The sequence below is a fragment of the Anopheles maculipalpis genome, chromosome 3RL, assembly GCF_943734695.1.
Source record: "Anopheles maculipalpis chromosome 3RL, idAnoMacuDA_375_x, whole genome shotgun sequence".
Taxonomy (NCBI): domain Eukaryota; kingdom Metazoa; phylum Arthropoda; class Insecta; order Diptera; family Culicidae; genus Anopheles; species Anopheles maculipalpis.
This window is the reverse complement of record NC_064872.1, coordinates 2036721-2054855: the sequence shown is the minus strand read 5'-3', so window position 1 is coordinate 2054855 and position 18135 is coordinate 2036721. Positions and strand designations below refer to the sequence as shown.

At 39.5% G+C, this 18135-nt stretch overlaps 2 protein-coding genes across 3 annotated transcripts in view; one reads left to right on the top strand and one right to left on the bottom strand.

The window, feature by feature from the left end:
• LOC126563791 (kinesin-like protein KIF21B) overlaps positions 1–18135 on the top strand; it is a 106745-nt gene that overhangs the window by 18826 nt on the left and 69784 nt on the right. The gene's annotated exons all lie outside the window — the stretch shown is intronic.
• LOC126564260 (DDB1- and CUL4-associated factor 11) lies at positions 1871–4871 on the bottom strand. Its single transcript, XM_050221258.1, has 8 exons — positions 4643–4871; positions 4471–4558; positions 3589–4042; positions 3228–3511; positions 2921–3155; positions 2621–2776; positions 2438–2544; positions 1871–2355 (listed from the first exon to the last, which is right to left on the bottom strand). Exons 1-8 carry the CDS (start codon positions 4834–4836, stop codon positions 1876–1878), a joined length of 1998 nt encoding a protein of 665 aa, XP_050077215.1. The 5' UTR covers positions 4837–4871; the 3' UTR covers positions 1871–1875.

The following is an 18135-nucleotide window of genomic DNA, read 5'->3' as shown; positions in this document are numbered from 1 at the left end:
TTGCAGGATCAGTTGTTTTTCTAATGCCTGCGGCTGGTTCGCAGACAGCGGTAGAATGCGAAATGTATCCAAAAACAAAACGATAGTATGACCGAACTGAGCAGCACATGAAACACGGAAAGGGTAGCGGTTTAAATTTGATTGTGATCTTTACATGAACATCTTTTATACATTATACATAACATAACGAACATGGATGAAAAGAAGTAAACAGAATATACAGTAATCGGACTAAGAAACGAAACGGAACTGCTTAAAGAAAGGAACACTATATTTCTACCCATATACACACACACATCCACAAAGGTGGACGGTTATGAGCAGAATATTAGTCTTTATTTTGTTCGGATTGCATTTTTTTGTTTGTGTAATATTGACTAAATTTAGTTAAAATCGATGCCTGTGGTGTACGTGTCACGCGTGTGTGTATTTTTGTGTGTTATCAATCACACGATCAAGGGTTGCAATTCCTCCCGTACCATTATAAACGTACATTGTTTGTTTGTTTTATTCACATGGAAATTTTCATTAAAGGCAAACTATTTATGCAAATACGAATATAACTTTAAGTTAACTATTTTCCACTATTTCGTGCGCTGTTTTTGTTAGCCTAGCAGTGTGATGCCGCCGGAGAAAAGAGTGTCGTAGCGTGTGGACGTGTGTTTGTATGTGATGATCAGTCAGTTTTGAGTAAAAAACTTATTCGTATGTTTTTGCAACTAGGCGGGAAAAGTAACAAGCATAAATTACACTCACACACGGTGTCATTACATTACATTTATACCAACATTAGGCTCTCATATACATATATATATACATACATACGTCACATCCATTATTCTACCACATTATAATACTAAGAATAATCTACGTCATAATCGTCGTGAATATGAAATTGAAGAGGAGGTGAAACAGGAATGCCGCCTGTTGAAGAGAAGTAAAGAGAGAGAGAGAGAGAGAGAGAGAGAGAGAGAGAGAGAGAGAGAGAGAGAGCGCGAATGATAGAAATGTGTTTGTAAGACAGTAAAACTAGGCTATAATAAAGCAAAACACATGAATGAAAAGTAAGAAAAAAAACATACGCAATTTATTGCTTTATATGGAGTGTTGTTTACGATTATTTTAACTTCTTTATTCGATCTTTACTGAAATATTGTTTTCACGGTTTGTTATTTCTTGCGTTTGCCGTGATTTTTAAACATTTTGAATAATAGTTGAATACAAAATCAGTCCATCGAATATACATATACATATATAACATTACATAAAAATCTACAGAAAATAGCAGTAGTAGTAGTAGAACGGTGAAGGTGTGTGTGTGTGTGTGTGTGTTTTTTTTTGTTTTCCCTGCTCTGTGGTCTGGCAGCTTGGAATAAAAAGGAGTGTTACGTTTTATTCTTTATTTATTTTACTCTAATAATGATGTGTTCGTTAAATCTGTAAAACAAATCCCTTACACTAAAATGAAAGCAAAAAACTGGTTTTTCATCACTGCAAACGGGGAGAGAAAGTCCTAAATTCTTCCTAAAAATTGGAAACATCTGTGTAGTAGTTTTGTATTATTGAATGTAAAAAAAACAGTTGTTCAAAAAAACCTTACTTTACACTTCATCTAATTCCTACTACTTCCTTTCCTGTTTTCTATAGACCATTTCATTTATCACAAAATGGTGCAATTGAAAAGAAAAAAAACGAAAACTTAATTTACCACACGTTTCCCCTCCTTCCACGCTAGTCTATATTTATATTCTGTGATTTAAATAATTCCATTTTCCTGATCCAGGGGGCATCGGGGTTTTTTCCGTTGAAACAACCCCTAAACAAACAAATCCTGTGCAGCGCTGTGTTTCGATGTAGTGGTTGATTGTTGCGCTTTCACGGGTTGTCGCGGAGCCGTCTACGTAGCGAGCGGAAAGACGACTCGAACGAGCGCAAGGAGCGTAAGGTGCGCGAAGCAGGAAAGTTCCCATTTCGACTGATACGTCCCGAGCTGGAACTGCGTACACTGTTGCTGCTGCTGCTGCTGCTACTGCTAGCGCTGCTGCTGCTGTTGCTGGAGACACTGGCGCTGCTACTACTGCTAATGGTGCTGAGTCGGCCGCTGGCTGTAGCACGCCCCCCATCGTGACTGTATCGTTCTGCCAAACGGCGCGATCGTCTTACCGGTGGACTTCGTACAATTCCATCGATCCTATCGACAAACTCCTCCTCGTCGTCCTCATCAGCATCGGAAGCCGTTTCGGCGGAACGGTTCGCATTCGATAGACGCCGTGACTTGAGCTGATGCAACCGTTCCCGTTGTTCCTGCTTCTCGATTGAGCTGCAATGTGTGTGCCGATGCACGGTTCCATCCCACTGGAAAAAAGGATAACCAAAAAAGGGTTAAAGATAAAAGAGGCGGAATGGGCAGAGCACGTGAGGGGTGCTCCCTACATACCGAACAAGTCATGACTTCCGTTCTGTGTGGATGCCAATCCACATCACGCACAATATCGTGATGTCCCTCGATCGCCTCCACAATCGAACCGGTCAATACGTCGTAAACTGGAAAGAACGAGGAGGAGGAACATTATTGCAGAGGCAATTTCGTCCAGCTTCATGGTAAATAGACGCTTCTTACTTATTAAACGTCCAGTGCCGCAACCGGTGTAGATGTACCGCTGGCCGGTGGTGCTTGCCGGCGAAAATTTCGCGCGTATTAAGCTCTTCTGTACCTTGTGGCCGCGGTACGTCATTATGCTGGTGTCTCCCCTCAGTGATTTTGTGATGTTGAAGACTTTGTTGTTATGGAAATGGGGAACAAATGTCAAAATAAATTAAATGCACCGTGAAAATGTCAAAGGCACACAGCCGCGCGCCTATTGAGAAAGTGAAATCACTTTCAAAAAAGTATATGCGTATTTATACACCGGCTACTCACAGCGTTTTGGCACATCGTCCCATCGGTAATCCCAATGGTTTAACACCTGCTCGCGTCTAATATTGGACGGGGACATCTTGCGCAGATCCCACAGCTTGATACTCTGATCCTTCGAGTTCGATATGATGTACCGACCATCGTTGCGCGAGTCGATGTACGTTATACCATCGTAATGGCCAATCAGCCGTCCGACCGCTTCCGGGTTCGATTCGTTCATACAGCGACGATCCCACAGCTAGAAGAAACGATTGGAAAAAAACGCTGATACTTCTGTATGTCTCTGAAACATTCCATTCGAAACTATTACCTTGATAACGCTATCATCACTGCCGCTGAAGAATATGTTCGACAGCTCATCGACGAATCCGACCGTATTAACATCCGTTTCCTCCCGTGCAACGGGCGCCATCAGAGTGCGCCGATTCGCTGCCAAATCGTACGCGTACAGACTGCCATCGTTAGCACCGCACAGGATGTGTTTGCCACAGCTTGAATAGCACACGGTAAACACTCCCAGCTTCCGGTTGTTCGAGCACAGATACAGCGAATGTATGCTATCAGACATTCCACGCTCTAGTCTGGAAATAAACACTACCATCAGGGGAGAAAATTAGCATCATGCACGTCCGATCCCAGCAATTCATATGGCCTCTTCTTGGTCTACTAACATGCATCAGCCCAGGTACTGTAGACGAACGAGCTGCCATCGGGACTGAAATCGATGTCCAGAATTGACCAAGCCACGTGCTTCGTCTCCAGCGTGCTCTTCAGCTTGTACTGACAGCGGGATGAATCGTACACCCGGACCAGTGCATCCTGGCCCGCCGTCACGAACTGGTCCCCATTGCTCGTGAATCGTCCGCAGAATACCTTCGAATCGCACGAGCTGATCGTTTCGGTGCAACTGTTCGGCCGGAAATGGTTTATTATCTTACACTTGTCGCTCTGCATGAACGGTCCCTTGCGCTTTCCGAGCCCCTGTTGCCGATCGGCCACCATGCTCATGAGCGAAAACGGTGCCGTGGACTTTTCATGACCGCCACCACCACCGCCATCCTCTCCCACGCCAACCGTATCGCTTTGGCCGCATGCGATCTGTGTCGAGTGATAGATATCGTTGCGCTGTGAGGATAAAAACAGAAATAAAAGAAATGCTTTTTTGTGTTTGTGACTATAACAGTCCTTTGGATTCCATTTTGTTTATTTTGTGTAACACAGCTGACTGAACAAAAAACTTACTTTAAAACTCAGGACTAAATCTCAGAAGTAGGAACGGACAATGATAAAGGGAGAAAGCGCGGGAATACAAGGTTAGGGATCAGCATAGGATCAAACTTGAGCCCGGAATGCGACAAAGAAGGAATTGAAATCAAACAGATTGTGGCCAATTACATTAAAAAGACGAAAACATTCATAGAGAGGATCCTTAGGATATAGGAGGATGCGACGGGACACTTTCACCGATGACACCCTTTAACACCCCCAGAAGCATTTCGCAACATTTATAGGCGAGGACGACAAATAGGACGAGGAGAAAGAGACATACTCACCATCAATTTCTGCAGGTTCGGTTTCTTCCTTATCACCGGAAGCGGATGATGCGTGTAGCTTTCATAGTTCAGCACCATTATTTCGCCACTGAAAACGGAACCATACTCTCATAACTTAAGCGCTCTTTGTTTGGCGGGACACGTCAAAGCCGTACGGCCAGGGAACACTTACCTACGTATGAGATGGCGCAAAATCGATGCAAATTCGCTACGTGATCCGGGCGTATCGTCTTCGTCGTCCTGCATACCATTGAACAGACGATCGCGTGCTACTTCAAAATGGTCAGAATCGTCACCACCATCATCACCGTGTTCGAGGTTGTTCATGCTCTCCAGAATACGATTCCGCAGGACGATGTTGCCCATAAAAACGGCAAGAATGGAATTACGCCGTCTCCAGCCTTTTTTACTTGCCGCCCCTTGTACTTCTCACCTTTCTAGTTGCACGGGGGGGGAAGGGAAGGATAGGGGGAGTGTTTTGACTGACCAAAGTTAGATTCCTGCAAAAAGGGGTAAGCGCTGGTTGAGCAATATGAGGCAATTGGCGGGATGACACAACAGGAAAGTGATTTCGTACTTGGCCCTTGTTGTTGGTGTCACTCTACACCGCTGCTGGCTGTGGCTGCTGTGTTGTGACTTGTTAAAACAAGTTCGGAGCTTTTGATTGTTACCTGTCTCGCTCTCGCTGCCGACGTTCTGCAAAGGTTGTAATATACTTGTACTTTGTTGATGCTTAATCCATCCAAAAATCTTTTCCTCTTCGACTGGTTCTGCTTACCGCTTGTGGTTCACTTCGGTTGTGCCGTATCAATTTCACGTAAGTTTTTCACGGGAAAGAATCTGTATGCATTTCTCTCTTGGACGTCTTCTTCCTTTGTTTTTGCACACCCTCTGCGTTCGCCTAGCGGATCAGCCAGTCGGGAGGAATATTGTTTCCGTTCATGCAAATGCAACGTTTCGTTTCGCTTTATGCGTCTTTTGAATGCATTCAGCAACACGCAGTAACTTTGGCCAGTAGCTGCTATTGGCAAGAGAATTAAGGGGTATGAAATAGCACGGAAACTAATATCCCGATCTCGGGGAATATACTGTCGAAGCTTTGACGCAGTATAAATCATGCGAGCTCTCGACAGCACCCAATCAACGGCTGCCTGACGTTAGACGTCAGTCACAATTCAGCACACTGCTGAATTCAATGTCGTTTGACGTCCATAGCTTGTGAATGTTTACGCTAGATAGCGCTGTTTACATAGCGGATTGAAAACGAACCCTTTTTTGGTTATAAAATCACCTTTTTATTGAGAACGGAATTTTTGAGGGCCAATGTTCAACAACACCATAGATTACTCAGTGTCTTACCCTTGGTACGATACCTTTGACGATAAAATTTCTTGATTAATGAGACGAGTTGCGTTGGACGAACAGATCTTACTAGATATGGTTCGGACGGCAAGGCCTGCTGAAGAATTTTAACGAATAGAGACTCTTTACACGATGAAGTTGTTGAGCTGACGAGATTGTTTTGCAGGCGAGATGCATTGGAAGCCAAGACCCATTCGACGACAAAATTCAAAGGACACCAATAACGAACAAAGAAAAAAACCAACCATGTGTGCACTATTTTGACCACTATATTGAACATTAAGAACCTTATAAATGTAACTCTTCCTCTATCAGAGTCGGGTATGCAGAAAAAGTCTTACTTTTGCTATCAATAATCATTATTACTGTTTTTTTTGTTTGTTTTTGTTTTGTTGTAGTTGATGTTGTGGTTTACTCTTCACATTTCTCTTAACGACAATTTGCTTCTACTGCTTGCGCTTCCGCGTGCTTCGTTTGTAGCGTGTGTGTAGTACACGCTTTTAGTAGCCTTTCTGTTGATGTTTTCTTTCTCTCCTGTTACTTGTTTTTTCCGTCCATTGCCTTGGTTACACACAGCGTGTACCATAAATATACGAAAACTTTTTATCTGTTCACCTTGCGTTTGCTCGTGTTCGTAGTAGTACAGTTGCAGTTTAGTGTTTCACTAATCCGCTTCTTATATTTCTCACTTTTGATCCACAAATTTCTTCTTCTGTGTTACTTATTCCTCACTTCCTTTTACCGGATTTCATTTCTTCTCCGACCGGCCTTGCCTGGTTCACCAATATAACACCTAAGCACGTAAATTCCCTCTGGCCACGCGTTTTGTTAATGTTTAGATTATGATTCTTTGTGTGAGTGTGTGTGTGTGTGTGTGTGTGAGAGTGGGGGAGGTGGTGTGGGTGGGAGATGGCGGGAATTTCTGTGTGTATGTGTGCGTGCTTCATTGTTGTTTTAAAGTTTTTCTCACTTTGTCGCTTGTTTTATTATCCCCTTTATTTTGTTTTTTCTTCTTTTTTTTTGTGTTTCTTTACTACATTGTTTTTTTTACGTTTTTTTGTCTATAAGGTATGATTAATTTGGCATTTCAGTCTCTTCAATGTGAAATTTGTATGCGCATTTGAAGTTCGTGTTTTTTGTTTTTGTTTTCCTTTTCCCTTTTCCGTTTTTCATTTTCTTTTTTGCTTTTCTTTATCCTGTCTGGCTTTTTTGTTTTTTTTCTTCTACGATTCTTTTTCTAGCGTTTTCCATTAATTTTCCATTCACTTACAAATTTTCTATACGGTTTACAGAGCACCGGTTCGCCTTTCCTGTTCCTGTTTACTAGTGTGCGAAAGTCGGTGTGCATAAGACACACACACACACATACGAACACACTTTTACTACGCACTAATTTCATCTGGTTTTGTTTTGTTTTTTTCGCTAAACAAGCCTCTCTCTTGTAACATTCTTTCTACCGTTTCCTTAGGTTCCCGGTAGTCCACTTTTCGTTCTCCTTACTTCCCAGTGTGTATATTATGTAAAAACATGATTCCTCTCAGCTAAATATGCACCATTAGTTGTATGTTTGTTTTTTTGTTTTGTTTTGTTTTTGAGTGGGTGTTGTTGTTGTTTGATAATACGGCGATCTCTATGTGTATTTCGCTTTGGGGGTTTCTCCGTCTCTCTTTTTTTTGTAAAGGGTTTTCTGGTTTCTTTGTTTGGTTTTCTATTTTTTTGTTCTTATTATTTGTTTGTTGGTTTTGTTGATTTTATTTGCGTATTAATTTTCTCACTACCATTTTTTATTATTATTTTGTTTGAGTTAAGAAAAACTACCGGACAAAAACAAATAGAACAACAAAAAGGCAGAACAGGCAGGAGGTAAATCCGTACACCCTCTTTGTTTTCGTTCCCATCGTCCCTCTTGTACGCGTGGGGGACGATGTGCAGCACACGCAAGAATTGCAGAAAGTTATAGATTTTATCCTTCTTCCTACTGCCTTCTTCTGCTTTACAAATCTTGCTTGTGCACTCTACACGCATCGTCTTACACAGCTAATGATTTTTGTTTTACACCAGTATTACATGTTACACTATATCTTTACTCAGTTTTTTAAGTTTCATTGCTTAGATCGATTAGCGTTTATTAATCACTGTTTCGTTATCATATTATCATTATTGTATTGTTCCATCTGGTTTTGGTTGCTGCATTTGTTTTTTTTTTCTGCTTTTCATCTCACTCTCTCTCTCTCTCTCTCTCTCTCTATTTCTGTAGGTGAGTTTTAGTAGAGTGTTTGTTTGCTTGAGTATCCATGAAGAAAAAGTGTTTGTGTGTGTACGCTACTCGGTTCCTTTTTTTCATTTGCTAAGAAAAAAAATATATGTTTTGTATGTGTATATATTGCCTTCAAAATGTTGCTGTTTTCTTCTTCGTTCCCTCTTAAGGGTCGCTATTTCCTTATTGTTTTGTTGTGCAGCACACTCTTGGGCAGTTTGAGCGAATCACACACAGCACCTGAACTTTCTCGCACCGAAAAGGTTGCTTCATCATATGGGCCACAGCAGACTGATAAAGTCGGATTTATCTACCGAACGAACCCCTCCTTTGCACAATAGTTTCGCAATTGAATTTATCGTTTCGTTCTCTCGTGTCGGTTACTAATCTACTAACCTAACGCAGGAGCAGTAGTAATGCACTAACGGAAACATACACCGTAATATAATAAACATAATGGCACCTTTTTCGCATTGACTTACGCATCCACACATACACACACAAGAAGCGATATTTGAAGGATGATCAATCACAAATCGCAATAGAGTTGAAGTTAAAGCCTGATATTTAGTAGTGGCCGCCATTTTTCACCAGTCTCTATTTCAACATGAAACAAAAAACAACACAAGTATACCCTCGAATTGTCAACTGTCATTTTAAGTCAACGGTTCATTTGAAAAACGAGTTTATCCAATGCCTACTCAAGATCCAGGCGACTGCCATTCAACGCTAATTGGTAGAATTCGGCAGTGCCATGACAGGCGGAAGTGTGAGATCTGATGCTCTTGTTTCTTTTCTGCTCTTATTTGACGGACACAGTTCAATTACAGTTCTTTTACTCTATGAGCCTGATTAATTTGATATTCTGTTCCAACGCATGTAAAAACAGAAAAATATGAACAAAACCGCACCAAAAACGCACAGTTTATCGGTTGCTGCATGTTTTTTTTCCTTTTTTTGTTGTGATTTTGGAGTTTGATAAGACACATGCTTGCTCTTCATGCTTAACAATAGTATTCGTGATTTGATTGATTTTTTTTGCAATTTTTGTTTTGTTTCATTTTTTCCTTTTTGTGTTTGCTTGCTACCTTAAAGATGGAATATTTTTACAAAGATATGATGTATAAATAAATTCTTCCCGTTTTTGTTGTTGTTGTTGTTTTGTTTTGTTGCTACTTCTAAAATTGCTTTCCTTTATTCCGTGAAGATAAACACAACATACCATATAAAATACAGTGTATATATGTATGTGTGCGTGTGCGTGATACGCTTAATTATTACAACAAAAAATGAAACAAAAAATGAAACAAAAAAGACAATCAAACAACTAACAAAAGGAAATTTCTCCACTCCAGCAATAGATTGGTTTATCTAATGGAGAAATAGAAAATAAATATACAAAGTTATGCGTAAACTCGCGTGTTTGTTTGTTCTTTACCACATTGTTGCCATTTGTTTTGCGGTAAAATAAAATTATTTCACTCTTGTTTGCGTTTGTTGCCATTGTTCTTTGTAGTGTTGCTTGCTTAGTTTAACGTTTGTTTTCTTTTTCATTCTCCTTTTTTTAACTTTGTTTCTTTTTTCTCTATCAGAAAATCTTTCCTACTTTCATTGAAGGTGGATGTTTTTTTGTTTTTCTAGGAACGGAACGTAATTTGACAAAATACGAAGCACGTATAGTAAATGTATAGTAAATAATCATCACCAACCCTTCCAAGAAAAGGTCACGCGAGCGGAAGGAATTTGTGAGTAACATTGCGTGTATGTGTATGTGTGTGTTTGGTGGTTGAGCTTCAGCACTAAAAAGATAAATAAATTAAAGCTTATTGCTATTATTAGAGGTTGCACATTCGTTCAAGTACATACGGTTTTCCTCTCTTCCTTCGTAAAGTAGTAGCATTTCAGAATAAAATTGCGCGCTCACGTGTTGGTGTATGTGTGTTTGTTAACACACCACCGCTGCTACAAACGAAAACTGAATCTGGTTTCTGTTAACAGCTGTTTAAATACTTAAAATAAGGTCTTCTAAAGCACTTAAGATAAGTGAATCACCGTGTTCCACTTTGTCAACAACAATTACAACGAAAAGCTAATCACAATCAACGATTTTATTGTTGCTTGTATGGTGCGTTACCAATGTGTCTTGTGTCCTGATGTGTAAGCTCTTCCTCGTAAGCACCGTTACGCTAAAAGGTTAAAGATTCATAAAGTGCTACACGGAAAGCAAAGACTTATACTGTTGTACGCTAGTGTAAAAACTAATTGCATTGCATTATTTCGGTTACCCAGGTTTTTGTGCTTTCGTACGTCTGTATGCGAACACAAGGGAAGCAAGGTGCTAGATGTATGCTTTTATCTGAGAGTGTTGTTCTGTTTTCGATTTCGGATTAAGCGTCAGATGTTTTTTGTTTGCTTGTTTTGATTTTAAATTCTCCTAAGACCTAAGTCTAAGTATACTTCTGCATATTGACTATGTTGTTTCCCTTTCCTTTTTTTATCGTTCTTACACTATTCTTTTGTTTTGTTCTTCTCATACTTTGCTTTTATATTTTCCTTGTAAGATTTTCCTGTGCGTGTCGTGGTGTGTTGTTAGACAAATAGATAGATAAAGGCGATGAAACATAATCATAAAAATAATTTTGACAGCCTTTGAGTATCATGAAGCATTTGCTGGGTTTTGCTTTCTTCTGCTCGCTTCTACTTTACTACAGAACGTAAGTATACCTTTTTACTCTTGCGACTGGATGTTTTGGTTTTGGAATGTGTTTCACTAGTACTTGGTTGTTTGTTACGTTGCGCGTAAGTAAAGGCGAAAGAATTAACGAAATAACGCTAATAAGACATAAACGTATAATAAATGAGCAAGTGTCGGTGTGTAGTACAACATCCAGCAGAGAGATGCGAATTTCTGAGGGCACAATCTTTGTTTGCCAATGTATCATCTGGTTTGAAACCTAATCGTGGTTGTTTTAGTTTTCCTTCTTACCAATTTCTTAGTTTCCCTTTGTTGTGTTTACTTTCTTTTTGACAACTTTTTATCACATGCATGATCGTTGACTGTTTGTTGTTATACCATCGCTCGATCGTTCCGCGTAGCCTTTGATTAGTAAACATTGCCTAAGAGAGAGAGAGAGCATGTGTGTGCCGTGTGCGTAACTGTGTTTTGGGACATAATTTACTAATCATACCTGAATGTATCCTGCCGCTGTGTCCTGTCTATTAGAACCTTTCTTTACATCCTCACAAACTTTTCCACAGAAAACTTAAAAAAAGAAACACGAATTCTATAATAGCCTTTCCTGTTTGTACACTAGAGCTGAGCTGTGCGTGTGACTCTTTCTATTTGTGACAACTGTCTGGTAAAAAAAACAGAAAAAAAAAACAAAAATGTCAACTACACCACTTGTCATCCTCTTTTGTCATGGCATGCTGCCATGCAACGTAATAGCTACACATAAGGTAAGATATATTGCACTAGTAGAATCATCCGCATCACATACACTTGAGATATACTGAGTTATACTGAGATGGGTTCAGGGTACATCGTAAGTAGAAAAATGGTAATCGTTCGAACTGTGGGTACGCACCCGAAAATCCCGGACACCCAACGCACACGCACACACGCACAAAGGTTAAAAGGAAGCTGCTAAAAATTGTCCTATCTAAGACCGTCCGGCTACACGAAGGAAAACGCGTGTCAACAATGTTTTTTCACTAAAATGAATAAGAACCAGCGAACCAACCCAAAAATCGAATCTTTTCTTCTCTAGTTTTATATTATTCTTACAGTTAGTATAATGGCTTCATCGATGGACGAATAAAATATGTCTTGCTTCTTAATAATCTTTTTTTTTTTTGATAAAAAGGAAAATAAATGATGCTTGTAAGACGACACACACCCACAAAACAAACTGTTTGGAAGACGGAGGAGTCAGAAGAATCTCCTTGATTGGCTACCACAGTTAAGGAAAGCAGAAGAAACACAGCTTAACAGGTGCGTACGTACACAGAGACACAATTAAATCGAATTGGGGAACACAAATTTCGGTGGCTTACAAAAGTTTCTCTCTGGAAGCCTGACATAATCAGCTTCTTCATAAAAAAAAGTTCAACGGAGAAAGAGAGAGATAGCTATTTTAATTTTTGCTCATATTTTAGGTTAGGGAGCCTAAGTTAGGGTTTTTAATTTCTTCTAAAATAATACAGAACATACAAAAGAGTGATGGTGTTGTGTTGCACACACAATTGAGCATAGAGTTGAATTTTACAACATTTAAAGAGCACCATCATTTTTGTTCCTGGCCCTCCTATACTTCCTTGCTTTCCATCCTAGATCCTTCTGCTTCTTACCTGGCTAATGTCTAAACTGCACTCTGATTCGACTGTCTGTTGTCCCACCACCACCACCAAACAAAAAACCTCCCGAGGTAAATTGTATTTAGTTATACAGCTCTCACAGTTTTATATTTCATTATCATCTTCACAATCGGGACGTTTTATTTATCATTCAAAAACATATGTGTGTCTGCATGTGTGTGTGCGTGTGCTTGTGTGATTTTTTCTCTCTTTTTCTGTAAGGAAAATAGTATATCACAAATTTATCCTGCTTAGATAAAGTTTCCACATACCATTGCAATAATTATTTCCCTCTTACTCTGAACTGGGCACTTTGGGAGTTTTGGTTTTGACTTGACATAAACACACGTGCATACACACACACATACACACGCACACACAAGCCCCAGTGACTCGGGGTAAGGATGATGACGTTTGGGAGGGGGAGGTTTGCCGTTCTATGGACGCTAAAAGGGATTTTCGCTTACAATGGCGCTTCTTTCGCATATACACCTAATTAAACTCTCCCCTGCTTGATTGGTAGTGGCCGATGCGCTTACATGCGATATCTCTTAACGGCTAGTTTACGATCATATCTATTACTGCTACTACACTACAGTTTCTACACTAAGTGAGGGTGATACATAGGGACGATACTTTTGAGTACGGATTGTGCATGTTTACCATTATATGTTATGTTATACAATATTGCCTGGCGTTTTGTAGGACTACCCCGCAAACTGGAATATCGATCGTGCCTCTCTTTGTGCCCTTTTTGAAACATTGCCCAAACGCTCGATTCGATTCTCATTTCGCTTCCCCGCACACTTTACCTTATTTTCACTGGTTTCAATACACAATCCAACCTGGCTTCCTCACGAGTCCGCGAGTAAACATATCTTTTTTTTAGGAGTACTAGATCATAGATTCACATTTTCCTTCGCTGTGTTTTTTGTTGCTGTTGTTTGTGTGGTTTTTTCTTTATCTTAATTTTGTACTTATACTGGAGCATTCCGGAGTGTATCTGGCGGAGTGTGTATGACATGAAAGCTGTTCTGACTTTAATATAGGCATCATCGTAATAGCATTATACCTTCTTAAAAATCTAGTGGCCCGAAGGACTTTTAAACCAACGTTGGTTGCGCGCTATAGAATGTGCAACACAACACGCGTTATCAAAGTAATCCGGAAATTCTTCTTTCTTTATGGAATTATGCTCTTCTTGCGCGCGCACGTGTGTGTGTGTGTAGCTGTTGGTATGAGTATATATGTATGTGTCTTTGTTCTTGTGCCTTCTGATTCGCGAAATGGTGCCGAAAATCAGAAAAGGATTGGCGCTACGACAACCAAAACTAACAAAAAAGAAAAAAAGACTCGGCCTAACCTAACGTTACCTAACTAACTCTTCGGCGTCCAGACGAATGGCCTCGCATAATGGTTGCTGTTGTTTTTTTTTTGTTTTATACAACAAAATACTTATATAAAGATCGATTGGTCTTAAGCAACGACTAAAACTACAAAAAATTGCACTCTTTTTGCTCCACCAAAACGCAATGAAACAATATTAACAACGAAATGGCATTACAAAATGTTGTGCTCTGTGTGTGTGTGTGTGGTTGTTTTCTTGTCGAAAGAATCAAATGCTAATTGTAATATACTTAATTAGGCACTTCGTACATTGCTTTGCCGGCTGTGTTTGAGACAAAAGAGACTCCCGGTTTTACAAGTGAAATCTTGCCACCCTTATATCATAATCTTTCCATTATCTTTTCCACGGCTTCCCCCACTGTCTTGGTGGCGGTCGTACTTTGGTTGAGATTTTTTGTTTTGTTTATCGTTTGCTTTTAATTCTAGCCACACATACACACACACAGATGCTCACATCATAATTATTGCATTTTGTATGGCTTTAGCAAACAATCATATACACAGACACGTACTAGACAAAGAAAAACGAGCAAACGCGGAATGCAAATACAAAAAATAATATATATGTGGTGTTTTGTTTTTAAATAATTTATAATCATTCATCATGAATCAACATCGATCATACATTCTAAGGCGCAGAGTCTTATTCCAGCACATGATTTGCAAAGTGATGTTGAAAATGAAGGAAAAATTGCCTGAGGATTGGGTTTCATTCGGTATAACTATCGGAAAAAAGGACGACGAGATTGATCCGATGAAGTTGTTGATAGTTTTAAGGACGATGTAAGGCCCCCATCAGTGCCCGGACTTCCCGATAGAACTGTCCTTTATCTAGCCGACAATTTTATGTACTATGTCTTCGTTTCACCGGCTCCTCAACACTCCTAATTCGGAGTATAAGAGTTTCCTAGCTTCTAAAATGTTGGAAGCTGTAGGATCCGGCTCAGCTCCGGTCTATATGTTCAAAAACTATTCAAACCTGGCCAATTATTCACTCGTCATGAATCAGCCGCTCCTATATAAAACGTAAGAGGGCACTTACTTAAATAAAAACGGCTCGTTATACACACACACACACACACACGCAGCACAGTACGTGCTCGCAGTACTGAACTATTTAGGTTCGTTACTTGGTTTTCCTGTTTTCAGTCTAAACAACAATAGTGCGTTGTTTCATTTAAGTTGCGTGCACGCACGCATGCACGCACGCACGCACGCACGCACACACACACGCGCACGCACGGACACACGCTCACACACACACACACACACACACACACACACACACACACACAATACGCAACAGAAGAGCATGCACACATACAATTCGATCATAAGAACACCACCCCTTTGGGAGGGGAAAAAGGCTTAAAAGCTTAAACGCATGTTACTAACTGACCTTTTTTTCTCTTTTCCTGACTGATAATTTTTGGAGGTGTGATTGGAGATAATACAGTGTTTTCTTTTTTTTTCTTTTGGCCATTGCACAATCGTCCACATGTTTTTAAACAATGTGTGAATTGTCTTCAACAATGCGGACGTTCGCGTTATGTACTGACAAAGAAAAAAACCTCAATTCACATTATTAGCACCTCTCTCCAATGCGATAGCGAGACAACATAAGGCTTTTGACTTGAATAAACATACGCACGCACATATAGATACATACATACATACATACATACGCAGCACGGTATCACATCATCACTGCTCTCGGACATGTTCAGTTGCTATTGGATACGCACACACATGCACACTTCTCATTTAGGAACAGAAATTTGGTTTTAAGATCCTTTTTAGCAACTCTCCCTCTCTCCCTCTCTCTCTCTCTCTCTCTCTCTCTCTCTCTCTCTCTCTCTCTCTCTCTGTTTTTTCTGGTAATGGACGACTACATACGCACACACGCACACATTAATGGCTTTTCGAAAGTTATCAATCAAGCGTTTCGAGTTTGTGTTATTGTTATTGGTTTCCTCACGTTATCTGTCCATATTCGTCCAAACAAAATCTGCATTCGTTGCACAAAATTCCTTGCTTTTGAATTGATAAATTAAAAACAAAACATAAACGAAACAATGCCTCCTCCCTATGGCCTAGAATCAAACAAGTTTGTGACTTTTCGTAAGTGAATAAACAGGAAATCATCATCGATACATATGGTTTTCGTTAAAAATCTAGAGATTTGTGACTTTTGTTTTCATTTCGTTATTCGTTTTTTTTTTGTCTAATAAATTCCAATTTGTTTTCCCTTTTTCTTTTAAACACTAATTGCTCGTATGTCTTTCCCTTTTCTTTTTCTCTGGCCTATTTGGTTTTTGTTTAGTTTTGTGTTTTCTTTTGATTTTGCTTATCATAAGTGCCTCCCTTTTCCTTTTTTTTGTTCTTCTTTGTGTGTGTGTATTTTTTCGTTTTTGTTTTTTTTTGTCTTCAATGACGATAGGCATATGTGTCTATTATTCTCTCTTCTTCGATTCTTTAGTATGCTCGTCTTTTCGAATTCCTTACTACACACTAACTGCCACTCCGTGTATTCACACCTTCTTATGCATTAATTTTTTGTTTTTGTTTTTCTAATTATTAATTCGTTCATTTTCCCCGCTTCGCTCCTGTAGGTCTTTTTTTTAAATCTCACAGTGTTATCTCAGAATAAAAACAAAAACAGAACAGTCAAAGGGGCCTTAGCAAAAACCGAGCAGTGTAAATATTAAACATAAAAGTTAAAAGGTAAAACAATATAGAGAACCTTCTGGTGGACGCGTGTACGCGAGAGGTACCGGGAGGCGCGAGCAGCGGATTCATGCTCTCTCGTTCTAAGTCTATTGAAAAAAAAAGCTTGAAGCATGAGCGTGTGTTACCTCCTCCCGGCTACATTTAAGCTACTGGCTTTAGCTGTCATTTGGTTAGGACCGTTGATCTTACTTTAATAAGAAATAAAAACAAACAACAACAAGCAAACAAACACACACATACACCCACGTACGCACAAGGGGATGCGCATGTAGGAGACACCACCGTCGCGTAATATGGCGCGCGAACGCTGCGAAATTACAACGCATGAAATAAGAAGGTGATTGAGTAGATTCCTCTCATTCCTCACTATCTTATGTTTCTTCTTGACTATGTTTTTTGTGTTTGTAAATCTGTTTCTTTTTTTGTTTTGTTTTTGATTTTATCATTTTCCTGGTTTTTTGTTTTGCAATTTTTTTCTTAATTTTGTGTTTTTTGTTTGTTTCTTAATCATTATATTACGTGGTACGCTCCTTAGACACTATTCTTATGCTTATGCACGATTACGACGCGTATGTGATTTACGACACCTCACATTACATCGCGGTGTCGCGGGGTTTCAGTGTATTGTTTTACTTAGCACTACGATCTATCAACTAATACTACTGCAACTACTTAATTAATTTGCTTTTGTTTGGCTGAGTGTGTGTGGTGTGTATGCATTGTCTGTGTTTGCTTTTGTCTTCCTTCATCATCATCATCATCATCATCATCACAAAACAGCCAACTTGCTACAAGCGTCATAAAAAGGAAATGTTTCTTTTTTGTGTTGTTGTTGTTTCTCTTTTGATATATCCATACTTAATGTATACGTAGATATATGTATACATTATACGTTATTATTGTTCTTACTTCTATCTATGTTTAGGTGTATTTCATATTCCACAGCTCTTGCATTCGCGCTTTCTTCCTTCCACTAATAACTAGTTTTAGAGCTTGCTCGTTTCTCATCCTGCTACCTCCTGCCACTGGCTAAGACAGGATAGAATAAAAACAAAAAAACTCGGAAGTGGTTTCATCCACAATTAAAAAAAAAGAAGGAAGAAAGTGGATGGAGATAATTTACGTTAAATAAAAACGAAACATGGAGAAAAATCGCACCTTAAGGACAAAATGCTAAATATTCTCCTTCCTACTTCTTCTTCTTGTATATAAATCGAGTACTCAATAACTTATCGACCATAATAACATTATAAGCTTTCGATTTCAGTTTGTAGCACACTTCCGTTTGTTAGTTATTAGATTATTACTTTTCACCCAAAACACTCACCACTCAACACACACGCGCGCAAGCCTATGCATCTACAAAGGAAAAGCAGTATGTTTCAACGCATGCGCGCGTGTGTGTGTGCGTTGTGTCTATAACACCCTGTTTTTTCACTCACTACTACATACACTCTCTCACACACACACACAATATCCTACTACTTATTAAACACCATCGGTTGAGATTTTCTCGTCGATGAGGCGGGGAAGGAAGGAAATGTTTTCTCATC

Bases quoted from the DNA above. Each gene is read 5' to 3' on its own strand.
- LOC126564260 (XM_050221258.1), bottom strand. From the start codon at position 4,836: ATGGGCAACATCGTCCTGCGGAATCGTATTCTGGAGAGCATGAACAAC. The intron at 2,545-2,620 runs GTAAGAAGCGTC...CGTTCTTTCCAG, and splicing joins CGGCACTGGACGTTTAATAA to TTTACGACGTATTGACCGGT. The intron at 2,356-2,437 runs GTATGTAGGGAG...CCTTTTTTCCAG, and splicing joins CGGAAGTCATGACTTGTTCG to TGGGATGGAACCGTGCATCG.